Genomic DNA, 21,334 nt, shown 5'->3' with positions numbered 1-21,334 from the left:
CCCGCCCCCAAACCCCGCCCCGCGGGTTTATGGGAAGCCCGCCTCGGAACGCGCGCGCGCGCGTGCTGCGGGGACCTGGCGGCAAGGGCCGCGCGTGCGCAAGAGAAGCGGCCTCGCGTTAAGGTTAGGGCCTAGAGGCGCGCCCCTACCAGGCGCAACAGCCGCGCGCCGGGCCTGGCGGGCATTTATTGGGCGACCGCGGAGCTCTGCGTGCGGGCTTCCTGCGGAGCGCGCGCGGGAGCCCAGTCGCTAAGGCGCGGGTGCCCCGCACATCCGCCGCCGCCCGGACCCGAGCACCGGACGGCGGGGCCGGTAGGGGGCGCGGCGGGGACCGGGCGGCGCGCACCTCCACGGTTCCTCAGATGGCGGCCGCGGGCGCGGGGCCGGGCCCCGGGCCGGGGGCGCCCCCGGGGCTGGAGGCGGCCCTGCAGAAGCTGGCGCTGCGGCGGAAGAAGGTGCTGAGCGCCGAGGAGATGGAGCTGTTCGAGCTGGCGCAGGCTGCGGGCGGCGCCATGGACCCCGACGTGTTCAAGTGAGCGCCCGGGGGAGCCGGGTCCTCCGGGGCGGCCGGCCCGGGCGAGGAGGGCTCACTGCCGCCGCGTGTGTTCTCGCCAGGATCCTGGTGGACCTGCTGAAGCTGAACGTGGCGCCCCTCGCCGTCTTCCAGATGCTCAAGTCCATGTGCGCTGGGCAGAGGGTGGCGAGCGACTCCCAGGATCCCACGGCCGCGCCCCTGCCCACGCCCAGCGTGCCTGAGACCCGAGGTCAGAGCCGGGCCAGGGCGGCGGGTGGGCATCTCCTGGCACTGGGCGCGTTTGGTCCCTAGTGGCCAGACCTTTCTGTTGTTCTTGACCCAGAACTCGGTGGGCACATCCGATGGCTGGCCCCTTGGGCTCCAATCCCCAGCTTGGACTTTGCCATCTACCACCCTGGAGCGTGCCCGTCCACATAGGGAGGGTGCAGGGTGGGAGGCCCAAAGCCGGCTAGACCTCACTGGGACTCTGCGACCCGTTTCTCCCCAGCTCTGCACTCAGGGCTTTTCCCCACGAAGCTGGGAACAGGCGGCTTTGGATCCTTCCTCCCTGCGGCTGTGGCCTGTACTGAAGTCCTCAGGGAGCAGGGCGGGCAAAGGCTTTCCTGTGCTTGCTTGTTGGCCCCCTACCCGGCCCAGGTCCTGCTGAGTCTGGACAGTGAAGCTTCCCTCTGTGGGCAGCTCCTGGCTGGTAGGATGCAGAGGGCCTGGGGTGCTGCTCAGTCTGGAGGTTGTGGCTGGGATGAGCAGGGGCTGGTGACCAGGTTGTCACAGTGGAGCTCTAATCCATTTGGCGTGTCCCTTCTCCTCCATATTCCAGGCACACTTGAGATGCAGCTGAATCTCCGGGCCGGCTCCTTGGCCAGAAACTTTCTGAGAAGGGGCTTTCGGGGCAGAGAGCAGCTGGGCCCCTGGTTGGGAGCGCCAGGGCCCTGGGCGCCCATGTCCCTGTCCTGAGAGGCCCCCTCCTGGGCGCTGCGGTGCAGGCCTCCCCACTGATGCTCCCTGTCTGCTCTCTTTGTCTCTCTCTGACCTCCAGAGGCCTCCTTTCTCTCTGCCCGGAGCCGTAGCCCCCCTGCGAGGCCCTCCTTTTCCTGCGCCCCGCAGCCTGCGGCCTCTCCGGTTCTGCTCCACGGCCCAGCTGCCGCGCACTCGCCTCTCTCTCCGGGGCCCCCCGGTTCCCTCCGGTTCTCTTGCTGCCTGTTCTCTCCTTTTGCAGGTTGCGTTTATTGGTTTATTTCGGGGGGTTGGTACTGTTACCACGGAAACCACCGTAGCCTCCAGAAAGAGCAGCTCTGGGCTGCAGGGGCGCGTGTGGGGCTGTCAGCCCCTGAACTGGCTGTCTGGAGCATCAGTCCCTGGGGTCCCCCTTGCCTGGTTCCCGAGCCGGGGATGTGGCGACTCCGGCCCTCGCTCAGTGCCAAGAGCACAGCGGGGCAGATGCGCTCTTCTCCAGCTGCACCCGGCCTGCCGGGCACATCCGCGCGGGGACCGTTACCCAGAGGTGTGGGTCGAGGGTTAAGGGGCACGTGTGCAGCCTGCGTTGTGCGTTCAGTGGCTGGTCTGCAGCACCGGTCAAGCCCCTGCTGGGTGCGCCCCACGCCCCCGCCGCCCGCTGGTCCTGGCCACCAGGCCCCGCCAGCCTGTGCAGCAGGTGGTGGGGCTGCAGTGGTCTCCCCACCTCATCCCGCAGCCTGTCACTGATACCTGGCCTCGGCAGCTGGCCGACTCCACAAGGGGCGCTCTCACCACCCAGGAGAAAGCTCTGGGCTTTCCTGGTTTTAGTTTCCACTCAGCACTGCGGCAGAGCCCGTAGCGGGGGTTAGGGGCTCCCCAGCTTCAGGGACCCCCAAGTCACGATGCAATGGGCCGCTGTTTGGGGGGTTCGCTTCATTAGGGGAGTGAGCCGGCAGTGACTCGTTCAGTGAGGATGACGTGGATCACTGGCATCGCCGACTCCATAGACACAAGCCTGAGCAAACCCCAAGACGGTGAAGGACAGGGAGGCCTGGCGGGGTCCGTGGGGTCACAACTTAGTGACCGAGCAACGACAATAAACCGTTGTCTGTCTTGACCCTTAAGAGGGCCCTACAGGAACTGGGCTTTACCCTTGGCTCAGCCTCAATCCTCTTTTAAGTCTGTTCCATCTGACCTAATGGCCACATCAGAGGAAGCTGAGCAGGCGTGACGAGCTCTGAGCTCCCAGACGTGCCTTGCTGGGTCCAGCGGACTCGAGGCCTGAGTGGGTCCCCCCACGAGCCCCAGGGCTGTGCGGCTCCTTTAGGTGCTGAGAACCACCCTGAGCTGGATGAAGGGCCCGCTTCCGTCCTGAGGTGGTTTTCCTGACACCTCTGATGACTTAAGGGTGGCATCGGTTTCTTATTTCCGGGTTCATCAGCCTCACTAGGTTTAAAGGTGAATGTCACTTTGAGTCCCTTACTTTCCTCTCATCCTTGAGTATCTGGGGCCCTGGTCCTCCTCGGTGGGGGTCAGGAAGCGCACGTCTGCAGGCCCCGGAAGCAGAGCTGCAGAATGAGGCCCGCATGGCGGCCCACCTGTTGCTCCGGGAGCTGCCCCTGCACCCCCTTCAGCGGCGCTCAGGCCCCAGGGTGAAGCCACAGGCTCCCAGACCTGACTCGGCCTGGCCCAGGCCAGGTGGGGAAGCGTGGCTTCTCCAACTGGGTGACCCTGTGGGGTGGGGGCCATGCACAAACAGGACCAGAAGGCTGGCGTCTGTACTGGGAAGAAGGGCGGGAACAGCCCTCTTGGCTCATTTTGGTGGCCCCTGGGCAGAGCTGGCCCCGCGTCACCCCACCACATGCTCCAGTCTGCTTCCGCTCAGCGCTGGGTGACCGTGCCTACACCTTATTCGAATTGAGTTCACATGGGGAGACCAGCTATCAGGCTTCCAAGTTGGGGCCACTGCAAACGCCCCCCAGCCCTGTGCCAGGTGGCTCAGACCTACTGTTGTTTGATGGAGAACTTCCAGAGACTCCGGGAAGGGCGGCCCTGTCTCTGCAGGCGTGCCGGTGTCAGGATCAGATCTGGTGCCGTCCATGGCGCAGGCCCCCACTCCCCACTGCAGGCTGCGGGGCTAGGAACCAGCGTGGAGCCCGGGTTCCCGCAGGGGGCAGGCAGCCGCGGCCAGGGGAGAACCCGGGCTGAGGTGCGTCAGCGGGGCAGGCCGGGCCAGGCATGCCGGCTCCCCCGGGTCCTGTAAGCTGATGCCATTGCCAGAACCAGCGCAGCCCAGCCACAGCTGCAGACCTTGCCAGCCGATGGCCAGGGGGAAGTGGTTGGAGATGCGCTCTGCAGCTGAGCGTGGCTGCCCTGTGGAGCCTCAGGGGAGTCCAGTCTCGGGGCCAGTGGTCCTGGATGTCTGTGGAACACAGAGGGGAGAGGGAGCCCACCGAGAGGAAGCACTTCCAGGACCAGGTCCAGAAGCTGGCCTGACGTGCTTCCCGCATCAGTGGGCTGCTGGGAGCCGGTCGCAGGGCCAACGCACCGAGCTTGCCTGCGCTGCCCCCGGGCCTCTGCCTGGCTGCTGACGCCTGTGCTCTGCGTCCCTAGGGAGAAACAAAGGTGGTGGTGCCCTGGGCGGAGGCCCGGCGCTGGCAGAACGCGGCGGCCGGGACGGACCAGGCCAGAGGATGCCCCGCCAGCCCAGCGCCTCCAGGCTGCCCAAGGGGGGCGGGCCAGGGAGAAGCCCCCCGAGGAGCGGCACCTGAGCGCCCCCCGGGCAGGCGGCTCTCTGTCCCTGTGGCTAATAAACCGCTGAAACCCAAGGGTCCACTCCAGGCGTGTTCTGTCAGCCGAGTTCAGGCACAAGCGTTTAGACGTGGCTCTGGGTGCCGTCTTCGCTACCCGCCTCCTGGGCCTCTTTGGAGCCAGCAAGGAGCGCGCGTCTTGCGGGCCTCTCGCACTGTCACCGAGGCCCTCCTCGGCACCAAGGGCAGCAGTGCTGTGAGCACAGGAGCGCGGTGAGCGACGGCTGCTAACCCTCCGTGGTCACGCACACCACAGAAGCGGGTAAGACCCTGCCTCCCGGGGTCCTGAGCGGCCACGTCACCCACAGGTCCAGACCCGGATTTCCACACTCCACCTCTACGCCCTTATGCCTTAGGCCGCCTGTCCCAACACAGAAACCTGGGAAATGGCAAATTCAACTGAAAAACCAGCAGGGATTCCTCCACACTCCTGCAGACAGATGAGCTTGTCCCAGACACAGGTTTAACTGAGAAACTTTAATAGGGAAGCACGTCTCTGACAGGCCGTCGGGGGACCGGGTGCGGGGCTGCGGCCGCGCCCCTTCAGTACTCCTCCCCTTCCTCGGCCTCCGCCTCCACCGAGTCCACGCCCACCTCCTCGTAATCCTTCTCCAACGCCGCCAGGTCTTCCCGGGCCTCCGAGAACTCGCCCTCCTCCATGCCCTCCCCCACGTACCAGTGCACGAAGGCGCGCTTGGCGTACATGAGGTCGAACTTGTGGTCCAGGCGGGCCCAGGCCTCGGCGATGGCCGTGGTGTTGCTCAGCATGCACACGGCCCGCTGCACCTTGGCCAGGTCTCCCCCCGGGACCACCGTGGGGGGCTGGTAGTTGATGCCCACCTGCCGGAGAAGGACAACATGGTCAAGTGGGGAGTGTGGCCTCGGAAACGGAAGCTTGTTTTTAAAAATGGGGGCCGTGGACCCACTTTACATGATGCCCTGTACGAACGGGTACCGTATTTTTCCGCAGTATCTGCCACAGTTTAATACCCTACACTTTCACTTGCTTTTCAGTCTTCTGCATGACTAAATTATCTTGCCACATACACGCTTTTATAATGAGAAAACCTAATACAAACATGGAAAAAGAGTCCACAAAAATGGTGCACCCCTGAGCAAACGGTTGTTAACATATGAAGTCACACTCAGACTGACAAGTGAGGATTCAACACCGTCAGGGGTGAACTTTCTTTCGTGGGGACAGCAGTGTGACCTCCTGTACCTCCCCAGACTGGCCTCTCCTCTGGCTCAGACTCAGCCAGGACGGGAAGCCTGGGCACAGTGCCAGGCACCCCACAGAGTGCTGCCCAGCTGAGAATGCCTTGGGTGGCAGCCTTGCCTTCTAAAGGTCAAAGTAAGGGCACTGAAAGGAAACTTCCTCAAACCAAGAAGAATGGAAGAAGAAGAGACCTCCCTGGTGGTCCAGATGCTGCGGTTTACTGCAGGGGGCCAAGGGCTGATATCTGGCCCAGGGACTAAGATCCCCCCTGCCGGGTGACATGGCGGGGAAAAAAAAAAAACAGCTTTCAACCCCAACCTATAACCTAACCTCAGAGGCCTGCAAACATCTATGGAAGGTGTAACTTCGTGGATATTTCCAGATTGGTGAAACCCGTCACATACACTTTATCCCTGAGAGTCACTTTACATGTGTGAGTTGTACACCCTCAGATGGTCCGCGCCAAGGTGTCTTGAAGTGGGGCTCACAGAGGCCAGGTGGGCGCAACAACGTGGGTGTGGTCAGAGGCAAGCTCTGACGTTTAAAATGGGAAAACGAAGACCCACACATCGCTGCTACTTGTCCTCGTTTTCAACCTACAAAGGCCCTGGAGATGGCAACTCCCAGACACTGAAGGGACCCCTCAGGGCTCAGACGCGGGATCCAGCACTTTACCTAACGCAGATCGCTTGGGAAAAAGGACTCAACGAGGAAGAGGGCGCAGGGTTAACAAGCCCAGGCGTGGCCAGGCGCTTAGCCTGGTGATCAGGGGTCTAAAGTGGGACATTCTGGGACTTGGCTTCAAATTCAGGATGCTCTTCTCTGGCAGACGTTTCACTGTGACACTAAGCACAGTTGGAAGAGCCACTGAATTAGTGTGGTTTTGTATGGGAGGCGGCACTCCAAGTCGGGCTTGGAGAAACAGCAGTGAGCCACCCTTGGCCCCACAGAAAATACTGCACAATGAATGGAAGATCCTCTGTACAGAAACAAACGCTGCCTAAGATTCAGTGACAGCTCGTCACTGAAGTAATGCGGAATCGAAACCCATTGTTTCTATCACAGATGATCCCCCAGACTCTGACCAGGTTCTTGGGCAAGCAGCGGGGAAAAGTGAGGACAGGCAGGCCTGCGGTCAGGGTCTCTGAAAGCTCCCTCCTCCTGTCGCTGCCCCTGAGGCCGTTAGGTTCTAAAAGCTGTCTCAGCCTCTGTCTCTGAAGTGTAAGATGTTAGTAATGTTAGCCCATGAGCATTATGGATTGGTTGTGAGAAGTAAAGGTACATCGAGTATGGGTCGGGATCGAGGCGTCCAGCACACTGATTACTAACCTTGCTGTCCCTACAGCCCAGCTGCCCTGGAACAGGGGACCCTCCGCGCGGGTCAGCACCCTGCCCCGGGGCCGGCCACGGGCAGAAAGCTGCGCACACGCCCCCGCCCAGCCTACCTTGAACCCGGTCGGGCACCAGTCCACAAACTGGATGGTGCGCTTGGTCTTGATGGTGGCGATGGCCGCGTTGACGTCTTTGGGGACCACGTCCCCCCGGTACAGCATGCAGCAGGCCATGTACTTGCCGTGGCGAGGGTCACACTTGACCATCTGGTTGGCCGGCTCGAAGCAGGCGTTGGTGATCTCGGCCACGGACAGCTGCTCGTGGTAGGCCTTCTCGGCCGAGATGACCGGGGCGTACGTGGCCAGGGGGAAGTGGATGCGGGGGTAGGGTACCAGGTTGGTCTGGAACTCGGTCAGGTCCACGTTGAGGGCGCCGTCGAAGCGCAGGGAGGCCGTGATGGAGGACACGATCTGCCCGATGAGCCGGTTGAGGTTGGTGTACGTGGGCCGCTCGATGTCCAGGTTGCGCCGGCAGATGTCGTAGATGGCCTCGTTGTCCACCATGAAGGCGCAGTCCGAGTGCTCCAGGGTCGTGTGCGTGGTCAGGATGGAGTTGTAGGGCTCCACCACGGCCGTGGAGACCTGGGGCGCCGGGTAGATGGCGAACTCCAGCTTGGACTTCTTGCCGTAGTCCACCGAGAGCCGCTCCATGAGCAGCGACGCGAAGCCCGAGCCGGTGCCGCCCCCGAAGCTGTGGAAGATGAGGAAGCCCTGCAGCCCCGTGCACAGGTCCGCCTGCGGGAGGGAGAGGCGTGAGCCGGGCCGCACGCGCCGCCGAGAGCCGGGCCTGCCCTCCCTGCCGGGAGCCCCCGGGCCCCCGCACCAGTTTGCGGATGCGGTCCAGGACCAGGTCGACGATCTCCTTGCCGATGGTGTAGTGGCCACGGGCATAGTTGTTGGCCGCGTCTTCCTTCCCGGTGATCAGCTGCTCCGGGTGGAAGAGCTGCCTGTAGGTCCCCGTGCGCACCTCGTCTGCGGGGGGACAGCGGCCGGGCTTGGAGGACGCCGGTCCCGCCCCCGTGGCCGGCTCCGGGACCCGCCCGTCTGCAGGCCCGCACCGTTCCTCCCCGGCCTGCGGTCAGGTCTCCCGGGAGAGTCTCCAAGACAGATACGCCCCACCTGCCATTTTCGGCTCCGGGGGCCCATCGACCCAGAAGAAGTCTCAGCGTGGTGGGTTCCCAAAGGACGGGAGTGCCCTGGCGGCTCTGTGGGCACCTCTCGCCCACACCCGCCGCTCCACCCCAGGCATCACTGGGACGGTCCTGCCACTCTGGACGGATGCCAGCCTGACTGCCCCGGGCACCCCCTGTGGCCTGGGTCTCCCGGGCTCCGGGGTGCCTGTCTGTTATCTCCTGGGTGGCCCCTCTCCTCGGAAACTACCTCGGGCTTCTGACCGGGAGGCACCCGGCGAAGGTTCTGGGCTTCCCTTGCCAAGTGGGAGGGGACCTACCGACCACGGTGGGCTCCAGGTCCACGAACACGGCCCTGGGCACGTGCTTGCCGGCCCCCGTCTCGCTGAAGAACGTGTTGAAGGAGTCATCCCCGCCGCCGATGGTCTTGTCGCTGGGCATCTGGCCGTCGGGCTGAATGCCATGCTCCAGGCAGTACAGCTCCCAGCAGGCGTTGCCGATCTGGACGCCCGCCTGCCCCACGTGGATGGAGATGCACTCGCGCTGGAAGCAGAGCAACGAGTGAGGCCTGGCGACACGGCCGTGGTCTCTGCACAGCATGCAGATGTACCTGACTTCTTAAATTAATAGTTCTACTATCTTTTGGTTTGTATCTAATATACAAACCAAAAGATATTAGTATCTATATTTAGTATCTAATATAAATACTATATTAGATAATAGTATCTAATGTCTTAGGGTCTTGTCGGACTTTGTCCCACAAACTTCCCAGGTCAATAGGAGCCCAACATGCTACTGAAGAAGAGCAGAGAAATAGTTCCAGAGGGAATGAAAAGGCTGAGCCAAAGCGAAAACAACGCCCAGTTGTGGACATGTCGGTGGTGAAAGGAAAGTCTGATGATGTGAGAACAACAAGGCAGAGGAACCTGGAGTGTCAGGCCCATGAGTCAAGGCGAATTGGAAGTGGTCCAAACAGGATTAGCAAGAGTGAACATCAACATTTTAGGAATCAGTGAACTAAAATGAATGGGAATGGGCAAGTTTAATTCAGATGACTATTGTATCTACTACTGTGGGGAAAAATCCCTTAGAAGAAATGGAGCAGCCCTCATAGTCAACAAAAGATTCTGAAATGCAGTACCTGGATGCAATCTCAAAAATGACAGGATGATCTCTGTTCGTTTCCAAGGCAAACCATTCAATATCCCGGTAATCCCAGTGTATGCCTTAATCACTAATGCCGGAGAAGCTGAAGTTGAATGGTTCTATGAAGACCTACAAGACCTCTAGAACTAACACCCAAAAAAGATGTCCTTTTCATCACGGGACTGGAATGCAAAAGGAGGAAGTCATTTTCTGTCTGAGCACCTGCCTAGCCAGCATGGAGACAGACCTGAACTGTGAACAGGAATACAGTCATTATAAACGTCTTCCCAACACTCAATAAAAAGCAGTAAAAACCTACACAAAATTAGCATCAAGCCATTCTGTTTCCACCCAAGGCTGGATTTACCAACCTGAGGTAAGCAATGGCTCAAAAAATCAGACACAGTGTATGAAATAACACTTCTCAGTCATCAGACAACAGGCAGCACAGAACAGTGAGTGAGTCCGCTGAGCAGGGAACAAGGCAAGCCCGGCAGAGGTCCCAGCACATCCAGGCTGCAGCTGAGAGAGGAGACCCAAGCAAAGCCCCGGGATCGCCCAGGGTTGAGTAGGGGAGTCCTGTGTTGAGAGGCCAAGGCAGCTGGAAAGTCTGGTGCTGGAAAAGAGACAGCTGCGCCAAGGGGGCCCAGGGCAGCAGGGAGGCCCAAGGTCCTCACTGTGGCTGCTCAGCACAGGGAGGGAGTAGCTGAGCCCATGCCTGCTGTGGCAGGAAGACGTCCTGAGGCAGAGAGCTCGGGGAGGGGGGGGTGGTCCTCAGCAGTGGGGCCAAGTGAGGCCAACCCTCAAGACTGCCCTGAACCCACCCAAGAAAGCTTAAGAGCAGGACACAGAAGGCTCAAACTCTTCCCAGGTATATTTACAGCATCCCAGCAGAAAGCTTCGGAGAAGGCAATGGCACCCCACTCCAGCACTCTTGCCTGGAAAATCCCATGGATGGAGGAGCCTGGTAGGCTGCAGTCCATGGGGCCGCTAAGAGTCTGACATGACTGAGCGACTTCACTTTCACTTTTCTCTCTCATGCACTGGAGACGGCAATGGCAGCCCACTCCAGTGTTCTTGCCTGGAGAATCCCAGGGACGGGGAGCCTGGTGGGCTGCCGTCTATGGGGTCGCACAGAGTCATACACGACTGAAGCGACTCAGCAGCAACAAGGAACTACTGCACAGCAGAGAGAACTCTGCTCAGTGTTCCTCGGCAGCCTGAAGGGAGGGGAGTCTGAGGCTGAATGGAGACATGTACGTGTATGGCTGAGTCCCTCTGCTGTCCACCTACACTAGCACAAGGCTGTAAATCAGGTATACCCCAAAACAAAATAAAAACTTAAAAAAAGGCCCAGAAATGACAGATGATTAGTAGATTAATTACAGAATTAGAATTATATGCCTCAGGAAGGTACAGGAAAAATGAGCATAATACGGAGAAACACATTTGATATATAAAAAACGACCTAAATCAAATCGCCAATTATGAAAAAGAGTCTGAAATGAAAAACACACTGGGTGTGATTAATAACAGACTCTACATATTTTAGTAACTATAAATGGAGAGTAACCTTCAACGACTATATAAAAAATTGAACAACAAAAAACTCCCAGCAGATTATACACTAAGAAGATCTGAAATGATGAAACAGTTCTGGAAATAGTGGTTATACCACAGGTGAATGTCCTTAACAGTTAAAATGGTAAAAATGGTAACTGCTGTTGTATTTTACATACACACAAAAAAGAAATACTCAGCAATAAAAAGGAACTGTGTTGCAACAACATGGGTAAATCTCATAATAATGAGTGAAAGAATCCAAACAGCAATAACAAATTGACTCAACAAACCAAAAATCGTTATATAAAATCCTAGGAAACACAGAGACGTGGTTAAGCAGGGGAGGCAGAGGGGGTGAGGCTGAAGTGAGGATTCACAGAGGGCACCAGGTAACTTCCCTGGTGGCTCAGAGGGCAAGGAGTCTGCATGCAATGAGGAGACCCAGGTTTGATCCCTGGGTTGGGAAGATCCCCTGGAGGAGGGCACAGCAACCCAGTCCACTATTTTTTGCCTGGAAAATCCCATGGACAGAGGAGCCTGGCGAGCTACAGTCCATGGACACGACTGAGCGACTTCACTTCTTCTTCACCAGGTAACCTGGGGGTGATGGATATGTTCATTATCTTGATTGAGGTGATGGTTGCATGGGTGATCAACATGTTAATATTGATATTGCTGCTGCTAAGTCGCTTCAGTCGTGTACGACTCTGTGCGACCCCATAGACGGCAGCCCACCAGGCTCCCCCGTCCCTGGGATTCTCCAGACGAGAACACGGAGTGGGTTGCCATTTCCTTCTCCAATGCATGAAAGTGAAGAGTGAAAGTGAAGTCGCTCAGTCGTGTCAGACTCTTAGCGACCCCATGGACTGCAGCCTACCAGGCTCCTCCGTCCATGGGATTTTCCAGGCAAGAGTACTGGAGTGGGGTGCCATTGCCTTCTCCAATATTGATATTAAACCTTGTCAAATTACATACTTGCAAAGATCTTGCATGCCAAACTAAAAAGAAAAAAAGATCCCACAAGCCCCAGTGAAGATCAAAGATCACTCACACTGCACCTGAGACCTGAAGCAGCTAAATCAGTATGTGTTAAAAAGCTTGCAACTTGGTATTTTCAAAAGCTGAACAAACTGCAAGCACCTTTCTGGCCGTGCCGGTGGCACGTGGGGTCTTAGTTCCCTAACCAGGGATCGAGTTCATGCCTCCTGCATTGGAAGCACGGAGTCCTAACTAATGGACTGCCAAGGAAGTCCCCAAGCACTTCTTAATAAAGGTTTTAATTTTTAAAAATTCAAATAATACAAAATATATTTTCTGAAACTAGTATTAAATTACAAATCAAGTAACACAAAGATGTCTGCGAAATCCCCAAGTATTTGGGAATGGATAACAAGGAAAATGAGAAAGTATTCTGAAAAGAATAAAAATGAAAACAAGACGTACAACACTGTGGGCAGCGCCTGGAGCAGCGCGCGTACGTGTGCGTGTTGCACGTGTGTGTGCACGCACGCACGTGCTCAGCTGTGTCCAACTCTGCAACCCCATGGACTGCAGCCCGCCAGGCTCTTCTGTCCATGGGATTCTCCAGGCAAGAATACTGGAACGGGCTGCCATTCCCTTCTCCAGGGGATCTTCCCAACCCAGGAATTGAACCCACGTCTTCTGCACCTCCTGCACTGGCAGGCAGATTCTTTACCACTGAGCACCAGGGAAGAGTGTGTGTGTGTGTGTGTGTGTGTGTCTGTAAAATCTGATGGAGGGATCTTCCTGGTGGCCCAGTGGCTACTCCTCCGCCCTGCAAAAGCAGGGGTCCCAGGCTCAGTCCCTGGTCAAGGCACTAGATCCCCCATGCCCCAACTAAAGACCCCAAGTGCACAACTAAGGCCAGTGCAGTCAGATGAATAAATATTTAAACCAGAAAAAACCTGATGGAGCTCAGGGCAGGCCACCCCAAAATATGCTGGTGGCATACTAATTACTTCTAATTAACATTCCTTGAGGACCAGACGGTGGAAGAAGCAAACTCTGATCCTCCTTTGTCCCCTGAAAGCAGGTGAAAAGCTCCTGTTGGGAGGACAGAGGGCGCTGTGGTCCCTGGAGACAGGAGGTAAGGCTGAGAAAGCTGCAGAAGCAAACACTGTTACTGCTTCATTATCTTGCGACCCCCAGCAAAAACCCCTTTCTTTCTTCAAATCTTTATAAATAACTGATTCTTTGTCTAAAAAGATATATAAAGAGTCTGCTTTTGTCACTTCTCAGATCCTATACTGACAGAACTTCCATATATATAAAGTGAAATTTGATTTTCTCATGTCAATCTGTCTTCTATCAATCTGATCATTAGACCAACCAGAAGAACCCAGAGAGGAAAATTTTTCCTGCCTTACAAACTCTTCTGGGGCTTCCTAGGTGGTGCTAGTGGTAAAGAACTTGCCTGCCCAAAGCAGGAGACACAAGAGACTCAGATTCCATGCCTGGCTTGTAAAGATCCCCCAGAGGAGGGCATGGCAACCCACTGCAGTATTCCTGCCTGGAGAATTTCATGGACTGAGGAGCCTGATAGGCTACAGTCTATGGGGTCACACAGAGTCAGTCATGTCTGAAGCAACTTCACACGCACGCAGGCTTCTACTTTAATCAACTAGAACAAGAGCAAATATCCAAGTTGTGCAGACAAAAAAGCAAGTATAAGAAGCAATATAACATAAAAAGCCAAAACAAAACAAAAAAGGCATTAAAAAGCCAGTATAAGAAAAGAAACTGAACAGAAAAGAGGGGGGAAAAAACCCAGAGTAGAGTCAATGAAACCAGCACCTGGTCAGAGCTAAACAGCCAAACTGATGAGCCCCTGGCCAAATGTATCCAGAAAAAGACAAGACTAATTGCCAGTATCAGGAAGGAAAAAGAGGATTTCACAACTGATACAGATGGGATGGACAAATTCCTCACACACACTACTGAAGCTCATTAAAAGGAGAGAATCTGGGGATCCTGGCCGGCCAGTGGTCAGGACTCCGAGCTTCCCCTGCAGGGGGCACAGGTTCAATCCCTGGTTAGAAAGCAGTGCAGCGAGGTTGGGAAAAAAAAAGGCTGAGTGAAGAGAAAATGGCCATCCAAATGGCCATGAGACAGAAAATGTTAAACACAGGTATTATTTTCCCATCAATCATGATCATATTCCATTTTTAAACTCTAAGCTCTTAAGAGTGTAGGTCTGGAAGGCTAGAAATTCAGCTTCTGGTCTTGTCCTTAGTAAGTGAAAGAAAAGGGCCCAAATCCTAGCTGATTTTCTAGTTCTTTCTGATTCCAATCAAACTGCAATGCTGAACCAGAAACACATTACCCTCTGAGGCCAGGCAGGTTCTCCAGAAGGTACTCAACTTTGTGATGAGCCTCTAGGACGCAGAAAATAGGATTTTACAAAAATTTCTGCTGCTGTAATTCCCATTAAATTCATCTTGAGACATAAACCCTTCTAACACAAAGGGGAGGTATCTGCAATGGCTGACGCTTTATCGGAGTTCAGTGCAATTTATTTCAGGTTATATTCACACCAACTCATCACCACCTCCCCCTCACCACATGTTTCCGAATTTTGTTGTTTAAACTAAGTACCATGAACTTGACATTTCAACTTGAGAAGACCCTGTTACACCAACAAACAATGGCTGAATAGCTCTTCTAAAAGTGTTAACCATTGTATTTTTCTTATTCAAGATAAAGCCTTTGCTAAAAACAACAGCCCTTAATGCACAAACTCCTAATCCTAAAGCATCCTTTTACCCATCAGGTAACAGAGAATACCTTTCCTTTATACTTGGAATAATTCACTGCTAGAAATAAATGTTTTTGAGCAGCTAGATATTATGGTGTTCAATAGTCAAGAAGAGAAACCTCAAAACCAAGTGTTGCAAAGGGAGAGTGCACAGGCTAGTGTGAGTTATTAATCCAGTTATGAACTTTCTTCAGAGTTTGAAAGCTACCACAGGGATGAGAAGAGGAGGATGATATCAGTCTCAGTTAATTGGAAACAAGAGAGACGTGAACTGGGCCAGGTAAAGCCCTGCCAGGGCTCATTCTAGCCTCTCCACATAAGGGTGACTGGTCTAGGACACGCAGTGACAGAGGTGCTGGCTGCCTTCCACTGGTGTGCAAATTATTAATGTCATTAATAATTCAACAATTAACTAGAAACCTACGACTTGAGAACAGAAAAATGAACAAATCGAAGGCAGAAGCCTAACCCTGCTGCGGGAAAACAGGAATTCTCATATAGGTGTTGGTGATGAAAGGGAATCTCAAACTATGTCTCATTCACTTCTGGGGCCCCACATACACCAGTGAGAAACACCGCAGGCACAGATTCCTCCCCGCAACTCCACGCGTAAAAGACTGGAAAATACCCAACATCCAGCGATTCAAAACAGGCTCAAGACACGCAGCCACCCCTAGAATACTAGGCAACGACTGGTAAACAAGGACGCAGGTCTTTGCTCACGGAGGGACCCCTGCTGTTTGAACACTGAAAAAAACAGACGCGAGAAAAGGGGAATATAAGCGTCTATTCCTGTTTGCTTGGTTTTGCTTTAAATGAACAAAACACCTCACAACCCTAATTGAGGGAGCCACTTCTTTTCAGCACATCCGGTCTTCCGTCACCCAGTATCTCAAGGCCTATTTCCGTAAGTGCCCTCGTGAGCTCACACACAGACCAATAAGAGCGCTCAGGCACAGACCCCTGGCTTTTGCTTCGAGAAAGAAGAGTCTGGAACGGCGAGGCTGGGAGCCATTTACTGCACTGGCGAAGTGAGCCGCGCCCGCCCGGGACCAGCACGCTCCAGACACCAGACCGCCACATGAGCCTGTCACCCGGCCCGCCGCCCGTCCCGGCCTAGCCCCCGGCCCCCCAGCCCCGTCGCCCGTCCCCCCGGCCCCGCCACCCTCCAGTCCTGTTTCCCAGGCCCCGCCGCCGGTCCAGGCCCGTCCCCCGGCCCCGCCGCCGGTCCAGGCCCGTCCCCCTGGTCCCTCAGCCGGTCCAGGCCCGTCCCCCGGCCCCGCCGCCCTCCAGTCCTGTTCCCCAGCCCCTCAGCGGGCCCAGGCCTGCCCCCTAGGCCCCTCCGGCCCCTACCATGGTGGTCACCCCCGGGCCACAAGCCTCTTCAACCTCTTCTCAGTCCGACGCCACGCGCCCAACTGCCTAGCGCTTCCCCGCACTGCGTGTCCTGATTGGCTCGCCGGCCGCCGGCCACAGGATGGCCATTGGCTCTGACCGCTCTGGGACCCCCGACCCCGGCCAGGACAGCAATGGTGATTGGCCAGTTCTCGCAGGCAAACTCGCTTTTCATTGGTCCTCACTTTGGGCGGGAAGCGACGACCAGGGCTTGTTCTGCGTCGGCGGGAAGCTGTGCGCTGGTGCCTCCTGAGCCACCGCGAAGGGCGGAGACGGGCCGGCGGTGGAGGCCTCGGTGGTTCATTCGTAAATTGCGGAGCTGCGCGGGGCACAAGAAGAAGCAGGGCTGGTCCCTGCAGCGGGTTTGCGGGCCTGGCAGACACGTGGAAACACTCTTCAGTTGGCAGCCTGTTGCTGGTGGCACGTGCTGCCGACCACGTGACAGGCCCCGGGAAGGCGGTGCCACGAAGCTGGGGAGGGCACTTCCGCTTTCAGGGACCGGACTTACGCAGGGGTCTCGAAGTATCGCGAGTTTCCCAAGGATCAAAGCAGGGCAGGTGGGTGGGAGGGCGAGGCTGGGCTGGGCAGGGGAACAGGGACGTTGGAAACTTGCAGTGAAGAAGGGCAGATGGCGGCCAGGCCAGGGCCTGGGTACCTGCCAGTGGGGGCGGGTATACCAGCTGGCAGCCGAGGCGGGTTAGCTTGGCCATTTTTTACTGGGGAGGTGGGACAGGAGACCTCACAGGTGGCCATTGCAGGAGGCCAGAGAACTACACAGACCTTGGCTGAAGGACACATGGGATTTCCCAGGTTCCTGGAAGGGGGGCTGGATACCCTCAGTTCACCACTCTCCCAAAATCCCCCGTTCCTGCTCCTGGTCCGTGGGAGAATCTGTGTTTACCCGAAGAGAAGAGCCCCTTCTCGGCTCTTTTAAGCACAACCCAAATGAGCTGAAACCTTTGAGAAGGCAGGTCCAAAAGGGAGTTAAGTCAAGCAAATATAAGTAAATATAAATTATATATAATAATCTATAGACATAAATTATATACTAAGCCAGGTGTTGATTGCAGCCATGAAATTAAAAGATGCTTACTCCTTGGAAGGAAAGTTATGGCCAACCTAGATAGCATATTCAAAAGCAGAGACATTACTTTGCCAACAAAGGTCCGTCTAGTCAAGGCTATGGTTTTTCCAGTGGTCATGTATGGATGTGAGAGTTGGACTGTGAAGAAAGCTGAGCGCCGAAGAATTGATGCTTTTGAACTGTGGTGTTGGAGAAGACTCTTGAGAGTCCCTTGGTCTGAGAGGAGATCCAACCAGTCCATTCTGAAGGAGATCAGTCCTGGGTGTTCATTGGAAGGACTGATGCTGAGGCTGAAACTCCAGTACTTTGGCCACCTCATGTGAAGAGTTGACTCCTTGGAAAAGACTGATGCTGGGAGGGATTGGGGGCAGGAGGAGAAGGGGACGACAGAGGATGAGATGGCTGGATGGCATCACTGACTCGATGGACATGAGTTTGAGTGACCTCCGGGACTTGGTGATGGACAGGGAGGCCTGGCGTGCTGCGATTCATGGGGTCACAAAGAGTCAGACACTACTGAGCAGCTGAACTGAACTGAACTGAAGCCAGGTGTTGCAGTGGCAAGAAATCCACCTGCCAATGCAGGAGATGCAGGAGACGATTTGATCCCTGGGTGGGGAAGATGCTCTGGAGAAGGAAATGACAACCCATTCCAGTATTCTTGCCTGGGAAATCCCATGGACAGAGGAGCCCCATGGTCTACGATCCAAAGGGTAGCAAAGAGTCAGACATGACTGGGCAGCTGAGCACACAAAAAGTAAACAAGGTTAAAAGCATAGATGAGGGACTTACTTGATGGTCCAGTGCTTACGAATCCACCTTCCAATGCAGGGGATCCAAGTTAGATCCCTCGTCAGGGAATTAAGATCCCACAGGCTGCAGGACCACTACTGAGCCCTCTTGCCACAACTGAAGAGCCAGCATGCTACAACGAAGACCTGGTGGCCAAAATTTTTTTAAAGTAGGTGAAAAATGCAGATTTCTTACCCTGCCTACCACTGCTAGGTCAACAGAGGCTGGGGTAATATTCACAGTGGCAGACCAAATGATCTGGGTTTGAGCCACACTCATCACCACCATGGATTCAGTGTGACTAATTTCAGCTCCATTTCTCCCTTGCTTCGAAAGATTTCAGAGACTGTGGCCTGGGGGTTAGAAGGGTGGGGCAGCTAGCCAGAGAAAAACAGAAACCCTTCTCTTCTTCAGGGAGGTCCAACAGGATTGGTGCGAGGAACTTGGGCCAGCTGTGGGCAGAGGGGCTGACCGGAAATGAGGGAGAGCGATCAGCCCTAGTAAGAGCTGGGACAGGTGCCAGTGCCAACGGCAGGGGACAGAAACAAGGAAGAGGGACATCCCTGATGGAAAACTAAGATTGTGCAAGCCTCGAGGCTCAGCCCAAAAGGAAAAACAAAAAGGAAGAAGGAAGAGCTGGGAAACCAGTTCATGGGGAGGAGTCATGAGGGTCAGTTTGGAGAGAGAACACGGCACAACACGTTGATGGGCTTTGAATGGTGACCTCTGGGCTAAATGTGGCCCAGGGGAGAATAGCAAACTCAGGGTGGCCAGCATTAGAAAAGAGAGGACAGAAGCTGCAGCAGACAAAAGTGGAGAAAAAGATAGCAATGACACGGGAAAATGTAAGATTTCTTTGGCCCCAACTCCTTTGTCCCACTGTTTACCAAAGGAGCATCTCTGTTGGGCAACCAGAGGTTTCATCTGGTTCTCTGGCCACTCAGCCCTTCCTGTCCCTGGAGTTCTTTCTTACAAACAATGGATGCTTTATCTTTTATTTTTATAACAATTTTATTCACATACCATAGTATATGCAGAGTCCATCATTCAAAATGCCGGGCTGGATAAATCACAAGCTGAAATTGAGACTGCCAAGAGAAATATCAACAACCTCAGATATGCAGATAATACCACTCTAATGGCAGAAAGCAAAGAGGAACTAAAGAGCCTCTTGATGAGGGTTAAGGAGGAGAGTGAAAAAGCTGGCTTAAAACTGACTGCAGCCATGAAATTAAAAGACGCTTGCCCCTTGGAAGAAGAGCTATGACAAACCTAGACAGTGTATTAAAATGCAGGCACATCAGTTTGTCGACAAAAGTCCATTTAGTCAAAACTGGTTGTTCCAGTCGTTGCGTACAGATTCGAGAATTGGACCATAAAGAAGGTGGAGCACTGAAGAACTGAAGTCTCTTGAGAGTCCCTTGGACTGCAAGGAGATCAGACCAGTCAGTCCTAAAGGAAATCAACCCGGAATAATCATTGGAAGGACTGATGCTGTTAGCTGAAGCGCCAATATTTTGGCCACCTGATGTGAAGAGCCAACTCACTGGAAAAGACCCTTATGCTGGGAAAGATTGAAGGCAGGGGGAGAAGGGAGCAACAGAGGATGAGATGGTTGGACAGCATCACCAAATCAATGGAGATGAGTTTGAGCAAACTCCAGGAGTTGGTGAAGGACAGGGAAGCCTGTTGTGCTGCAGTCCATGGGGTCACAAAGAGTCGGACACAACTTAGTGAATGAACAAATAATACTCCCCAGCTTAAAACGTACAGTTCCATTTTTTTTATATCCACGGAACTGTGCAACCATTGGCACTATCTAACTTCAGAACATTTAATCACCCCAAAAAGGAGCGCTATACCTGGGAAGCAGCCACTCCCCACCCCCGCCCCCACCCCATGGAAACCATTACTCTACTCTCCGTCTCCATGGATTCGCCCAGTCCTATAAATAAAATGACACAATATGTGGTCTTTTGTAACCGGTTTTTTTCACTTAGCATAATGCTTTCAAGATTTATCTATGTGGTATCACCACTTCTTTTTTTGGCCACGCCTCACAGCACACATGATTCTAGTTTCCCAGCCAGGGATTGAACCCACACCCCCTGCACTGGGAGCATGGAGTCTTAGCCACCAGACCACTGCGGAAGTCCCACCAACTACTTAATCCTTATAGAAAAGTCATATTCCACTGTATGGATATTTCATATTTTATTGACCCGTCGTCAGTTGGATGTTTGTGCTGCTTCTGCTTTTCGGCACTTCTGAGTAACGCTGCTATGAAAACTGACCTGCAAGTCTTTGCACGGATGCGTGTTTTCATTTCTTGGGTATACACGTAGGAGCAGGATGTCTAAGTGACAGCGAAAGTCGCTCAACCGTGTTCCACTCTTTGCGACCCCATGGACTGTACAGTCCATAGAATTCTCCAGGCCAGGATACTGGAGTGGGCAGCCTTTCGCTTCTCCAGGGGACCTTCCCAACCCAGGGATCAAGCCCAGGTCTCCTGCATTGTTGGCGGATTCTTTACCAGCTGAGCCACCAGGGAAGCCCAAGAATACTGGAGTGGGTAGCCTATCCCTTCTCCAGCAGATCTTCGTGACCCAGGGATCAAACGGGGGTTGCACGCGTTGCAGGCAGATTCTTTACCAACTGAGCTATGTCTGGATCACACAATTAAAGGAGGAAACAGAGCAGGCTCCATCTTGGGCCGGACTGTGGACTTTGAACTCTATGCCCAGTATCTATGGAAATGACATACCAGCTGGAAAACCAGAGCACCAGAAGGAATAGCCCCAGGGCTCGTACCTAGACTCTCCACCTGAAAGAATGCCCTAATTATCTGTGTAACTGAATAGAACCATACATTCTATTCTGCTTATTGGGGTATGACCACAGGCCTATTGATAATTGTCCACTGTTATCTACCTAGGCTTAAGGCACATGATCATGGGTTAAGTTTGATTGTATCTTTTCCTTTGTTCAGACTAGTTTCAGGGAATTTGGGGAGGTGGGTTTGGGCACGTACACTTAGGGTATATAAGGTTTTCACAAAAACTGGTCAGGGTCCTTAGCTAAGAGGAGACTCTCCCTTGGGCCCGCTGGTGTAATAAACTCCACCATCTGCATTGTCTTTCTGAGTGAGTTTGTTTCCTGGAACGCGTGGCTACAACACAATAACTTCATGTTTAGCATTTTAAGGAATTGCCCAGTGGTTTTCCAAAGCATTTGCGCCAACTTACCATTCCCACCAGCAGTGCACGAGGGTCCCAGTCACCCCACATGATCTTCAACACTATTATCTGACTTTTGATGACAGCCATCCTAGGGGTACCGCGCGCTGTGGTTTGCCCTAATAACGAATGACGTTAAGAGTGTTTCCACGTGCTTGTTGGACATCTGTATATCTTCTTTGAAGAAATGTTTTGGGACTTTCCTGGCGGTCCAGTGGTTAAGACTCGGGGCTCCCGATGCAGGGGGCCCAGGTTGGACCCCTGATCAGGGAACTAGATCCCACACGCTGCAACTAAGAAATCA

The 21,334-nt window shown here is 54.5% G+C and overlaps 2 protein-coding genes and 1 long non-coding RNA gene across 6 annotated transcripts; 1 reads left to right on the top strand and 2 right to left on the bottom strand.

The window, feature by feature from the left end:
* The first annotated feature begins 20 nt into the window (after positions 1 to 20).
* LOC109571181 (mitotic-spindle organizing protein 2) lies at positions 21 to 4,317 on the top strand. Of its 3 annotated transcripts, XM_070770007.1 has the most exons (4): positions 28 to 532; positions 616 to 764; positions 1,572 to 1,751; positions 4,103 to 4,317. In XM_070770007.1, exons 1-4 carry the CDS (start codon positions 363 to 365, stop codon positions 4,258 to 4,260), a joined length of 657 nt encoding a protein of 218 aa, XP_070626108.1. In that variant the 5' UTR covers positions 28 to 362; the 3' UTR covers positions 4,261 to 4,317. The 3 variants fall into 3 exon arrangements, with proteins under 3 accessions (XP_070626107.1, XP_070626108.1, XP_019832999.2); XM_070770006.1 differs by lacking the exon at positions 4,103 to 4,317 and having other exon boundaries at positions 21 to 532; positions 1,572 to 2,629; XM_019977440.2 differs by lacking the exon at positions 1,572 to 1,751 and having other exon boundaries at positions 40 to 532.
* Positions 4,318 to 4,751: 434 nt separating this feature from the next.
* Positions 4,752 to 16,010, bottom strand: LOC109570981 (tubulin alpha-3 chain). Its single transcript, XM_070770005.1, has 5 exons — positions 15,877 to 16,010; positions 8,360 to 8,582; positions 7,733 to 7,881; positions 6,964 to 7,644; positions 4,752 to 5,139 (listed from the first exon to the last, which is right to left on the bottom strand). Exons 1-5 carry the CDS (start codon positions 15,877 to 15,879, stop codon positions 4,843 to 4,845), a joined length of 1,353 nt encoding a protein of 450 aa, XP_070626106.1. The 5' UTR covers positions 15,880 to 16,010; the 3' UTR covers positions 4,752 to 4,842.
* A 908-nt stretch (positions 16,011 to 16,918) lies between these two features.
* On the bottom strand, positions 16,919 to 19,663 carry LOC139176804 (uncharacterized). Of its 2 annotated transcripts, XR_011561270.1 has the most exons (4): positions 19,067 to 19,663; positions 18,818 to 18,882; positions 17,795 to 17,940; positions 16,919 to 17,701 (listed from the first exon to the last, which is right to left on the bottom strand). It is a non-coding gene; the product is annotated as an uncharacterized lncRNA (long non-coding RNA). The 2 variants fall into 2 exon arrangements; XR_011561269.1 differs by having other exon boundaries at positions 18,818 to 19,663.
* Between the last annotated feature and the right edge of the window lie 1,671 nt (positions 19,664 to 21,334).

The sequence above is a fragment of the Bos indicus genome, chromosome 17 (genome assembly GCF_029378745.1).
Source record: "Bos indicus isolate NIAB-ARS_2022 breed Sahiwal x Tharparkar chromosome 17, NIAB-ARS_B.indTharparkar_mat_pri_1.0, whole genome shotgun sequence".
Classification (NCBI taxonomy): Eukaryota; Metazoa; Chordata; class Mammalia; order Artiodactyla; family Bovidae; genus Bos; species Bos indicus.
Note: the sequence above shows the minus strand (reverse complement) of the source record. Positions and strands in the feature narration are given on the sequence as shown.

Excerpts from the sequence above, each read along its gene's own strand:
- LOC109571181 (XM_070770006.1), top strand. The coding sequence starts at position 363 with ATGGCGGCCGCGGGCGCGGGGCCGGGCCCCGGGCCGGGGGCGCCCCCG. Across the intron at positions 533-615 it reads ATGGACCCCGACGTGTTCAA|GATCCTGGTGGACCTGCTGA; the intron begins GTGAGCGCCCGG and ends TGTTCTCGCCAG. Across the intron at positions 765-1,571 it reads CAGCGTGCCTGAGACCCGAG|AGGCCTCCTTTCTCTCTGCC; the intron begins GTCAGAGCCGGG and ends TCTGACCTCCAG.
- LOC109570981 (XM_070770005.1), bottom strand. Across the intron at positions 7,882-8,359 it reads CCTGGAGCCCACCGTGGTCG|ACGAGGTGCGCACGGGGACC; the intron begins GTAGGTCCCCTC and ends GTCCCCCCGCAG. Across the intron at positions 5,140-6,963 it reads GGTGCCCGACCGGGTTCAAG|GTGGGCATCAACTACCAGCC; the intron begins GTAGGCTGGGCG and ends CTTCTCCGGCAG.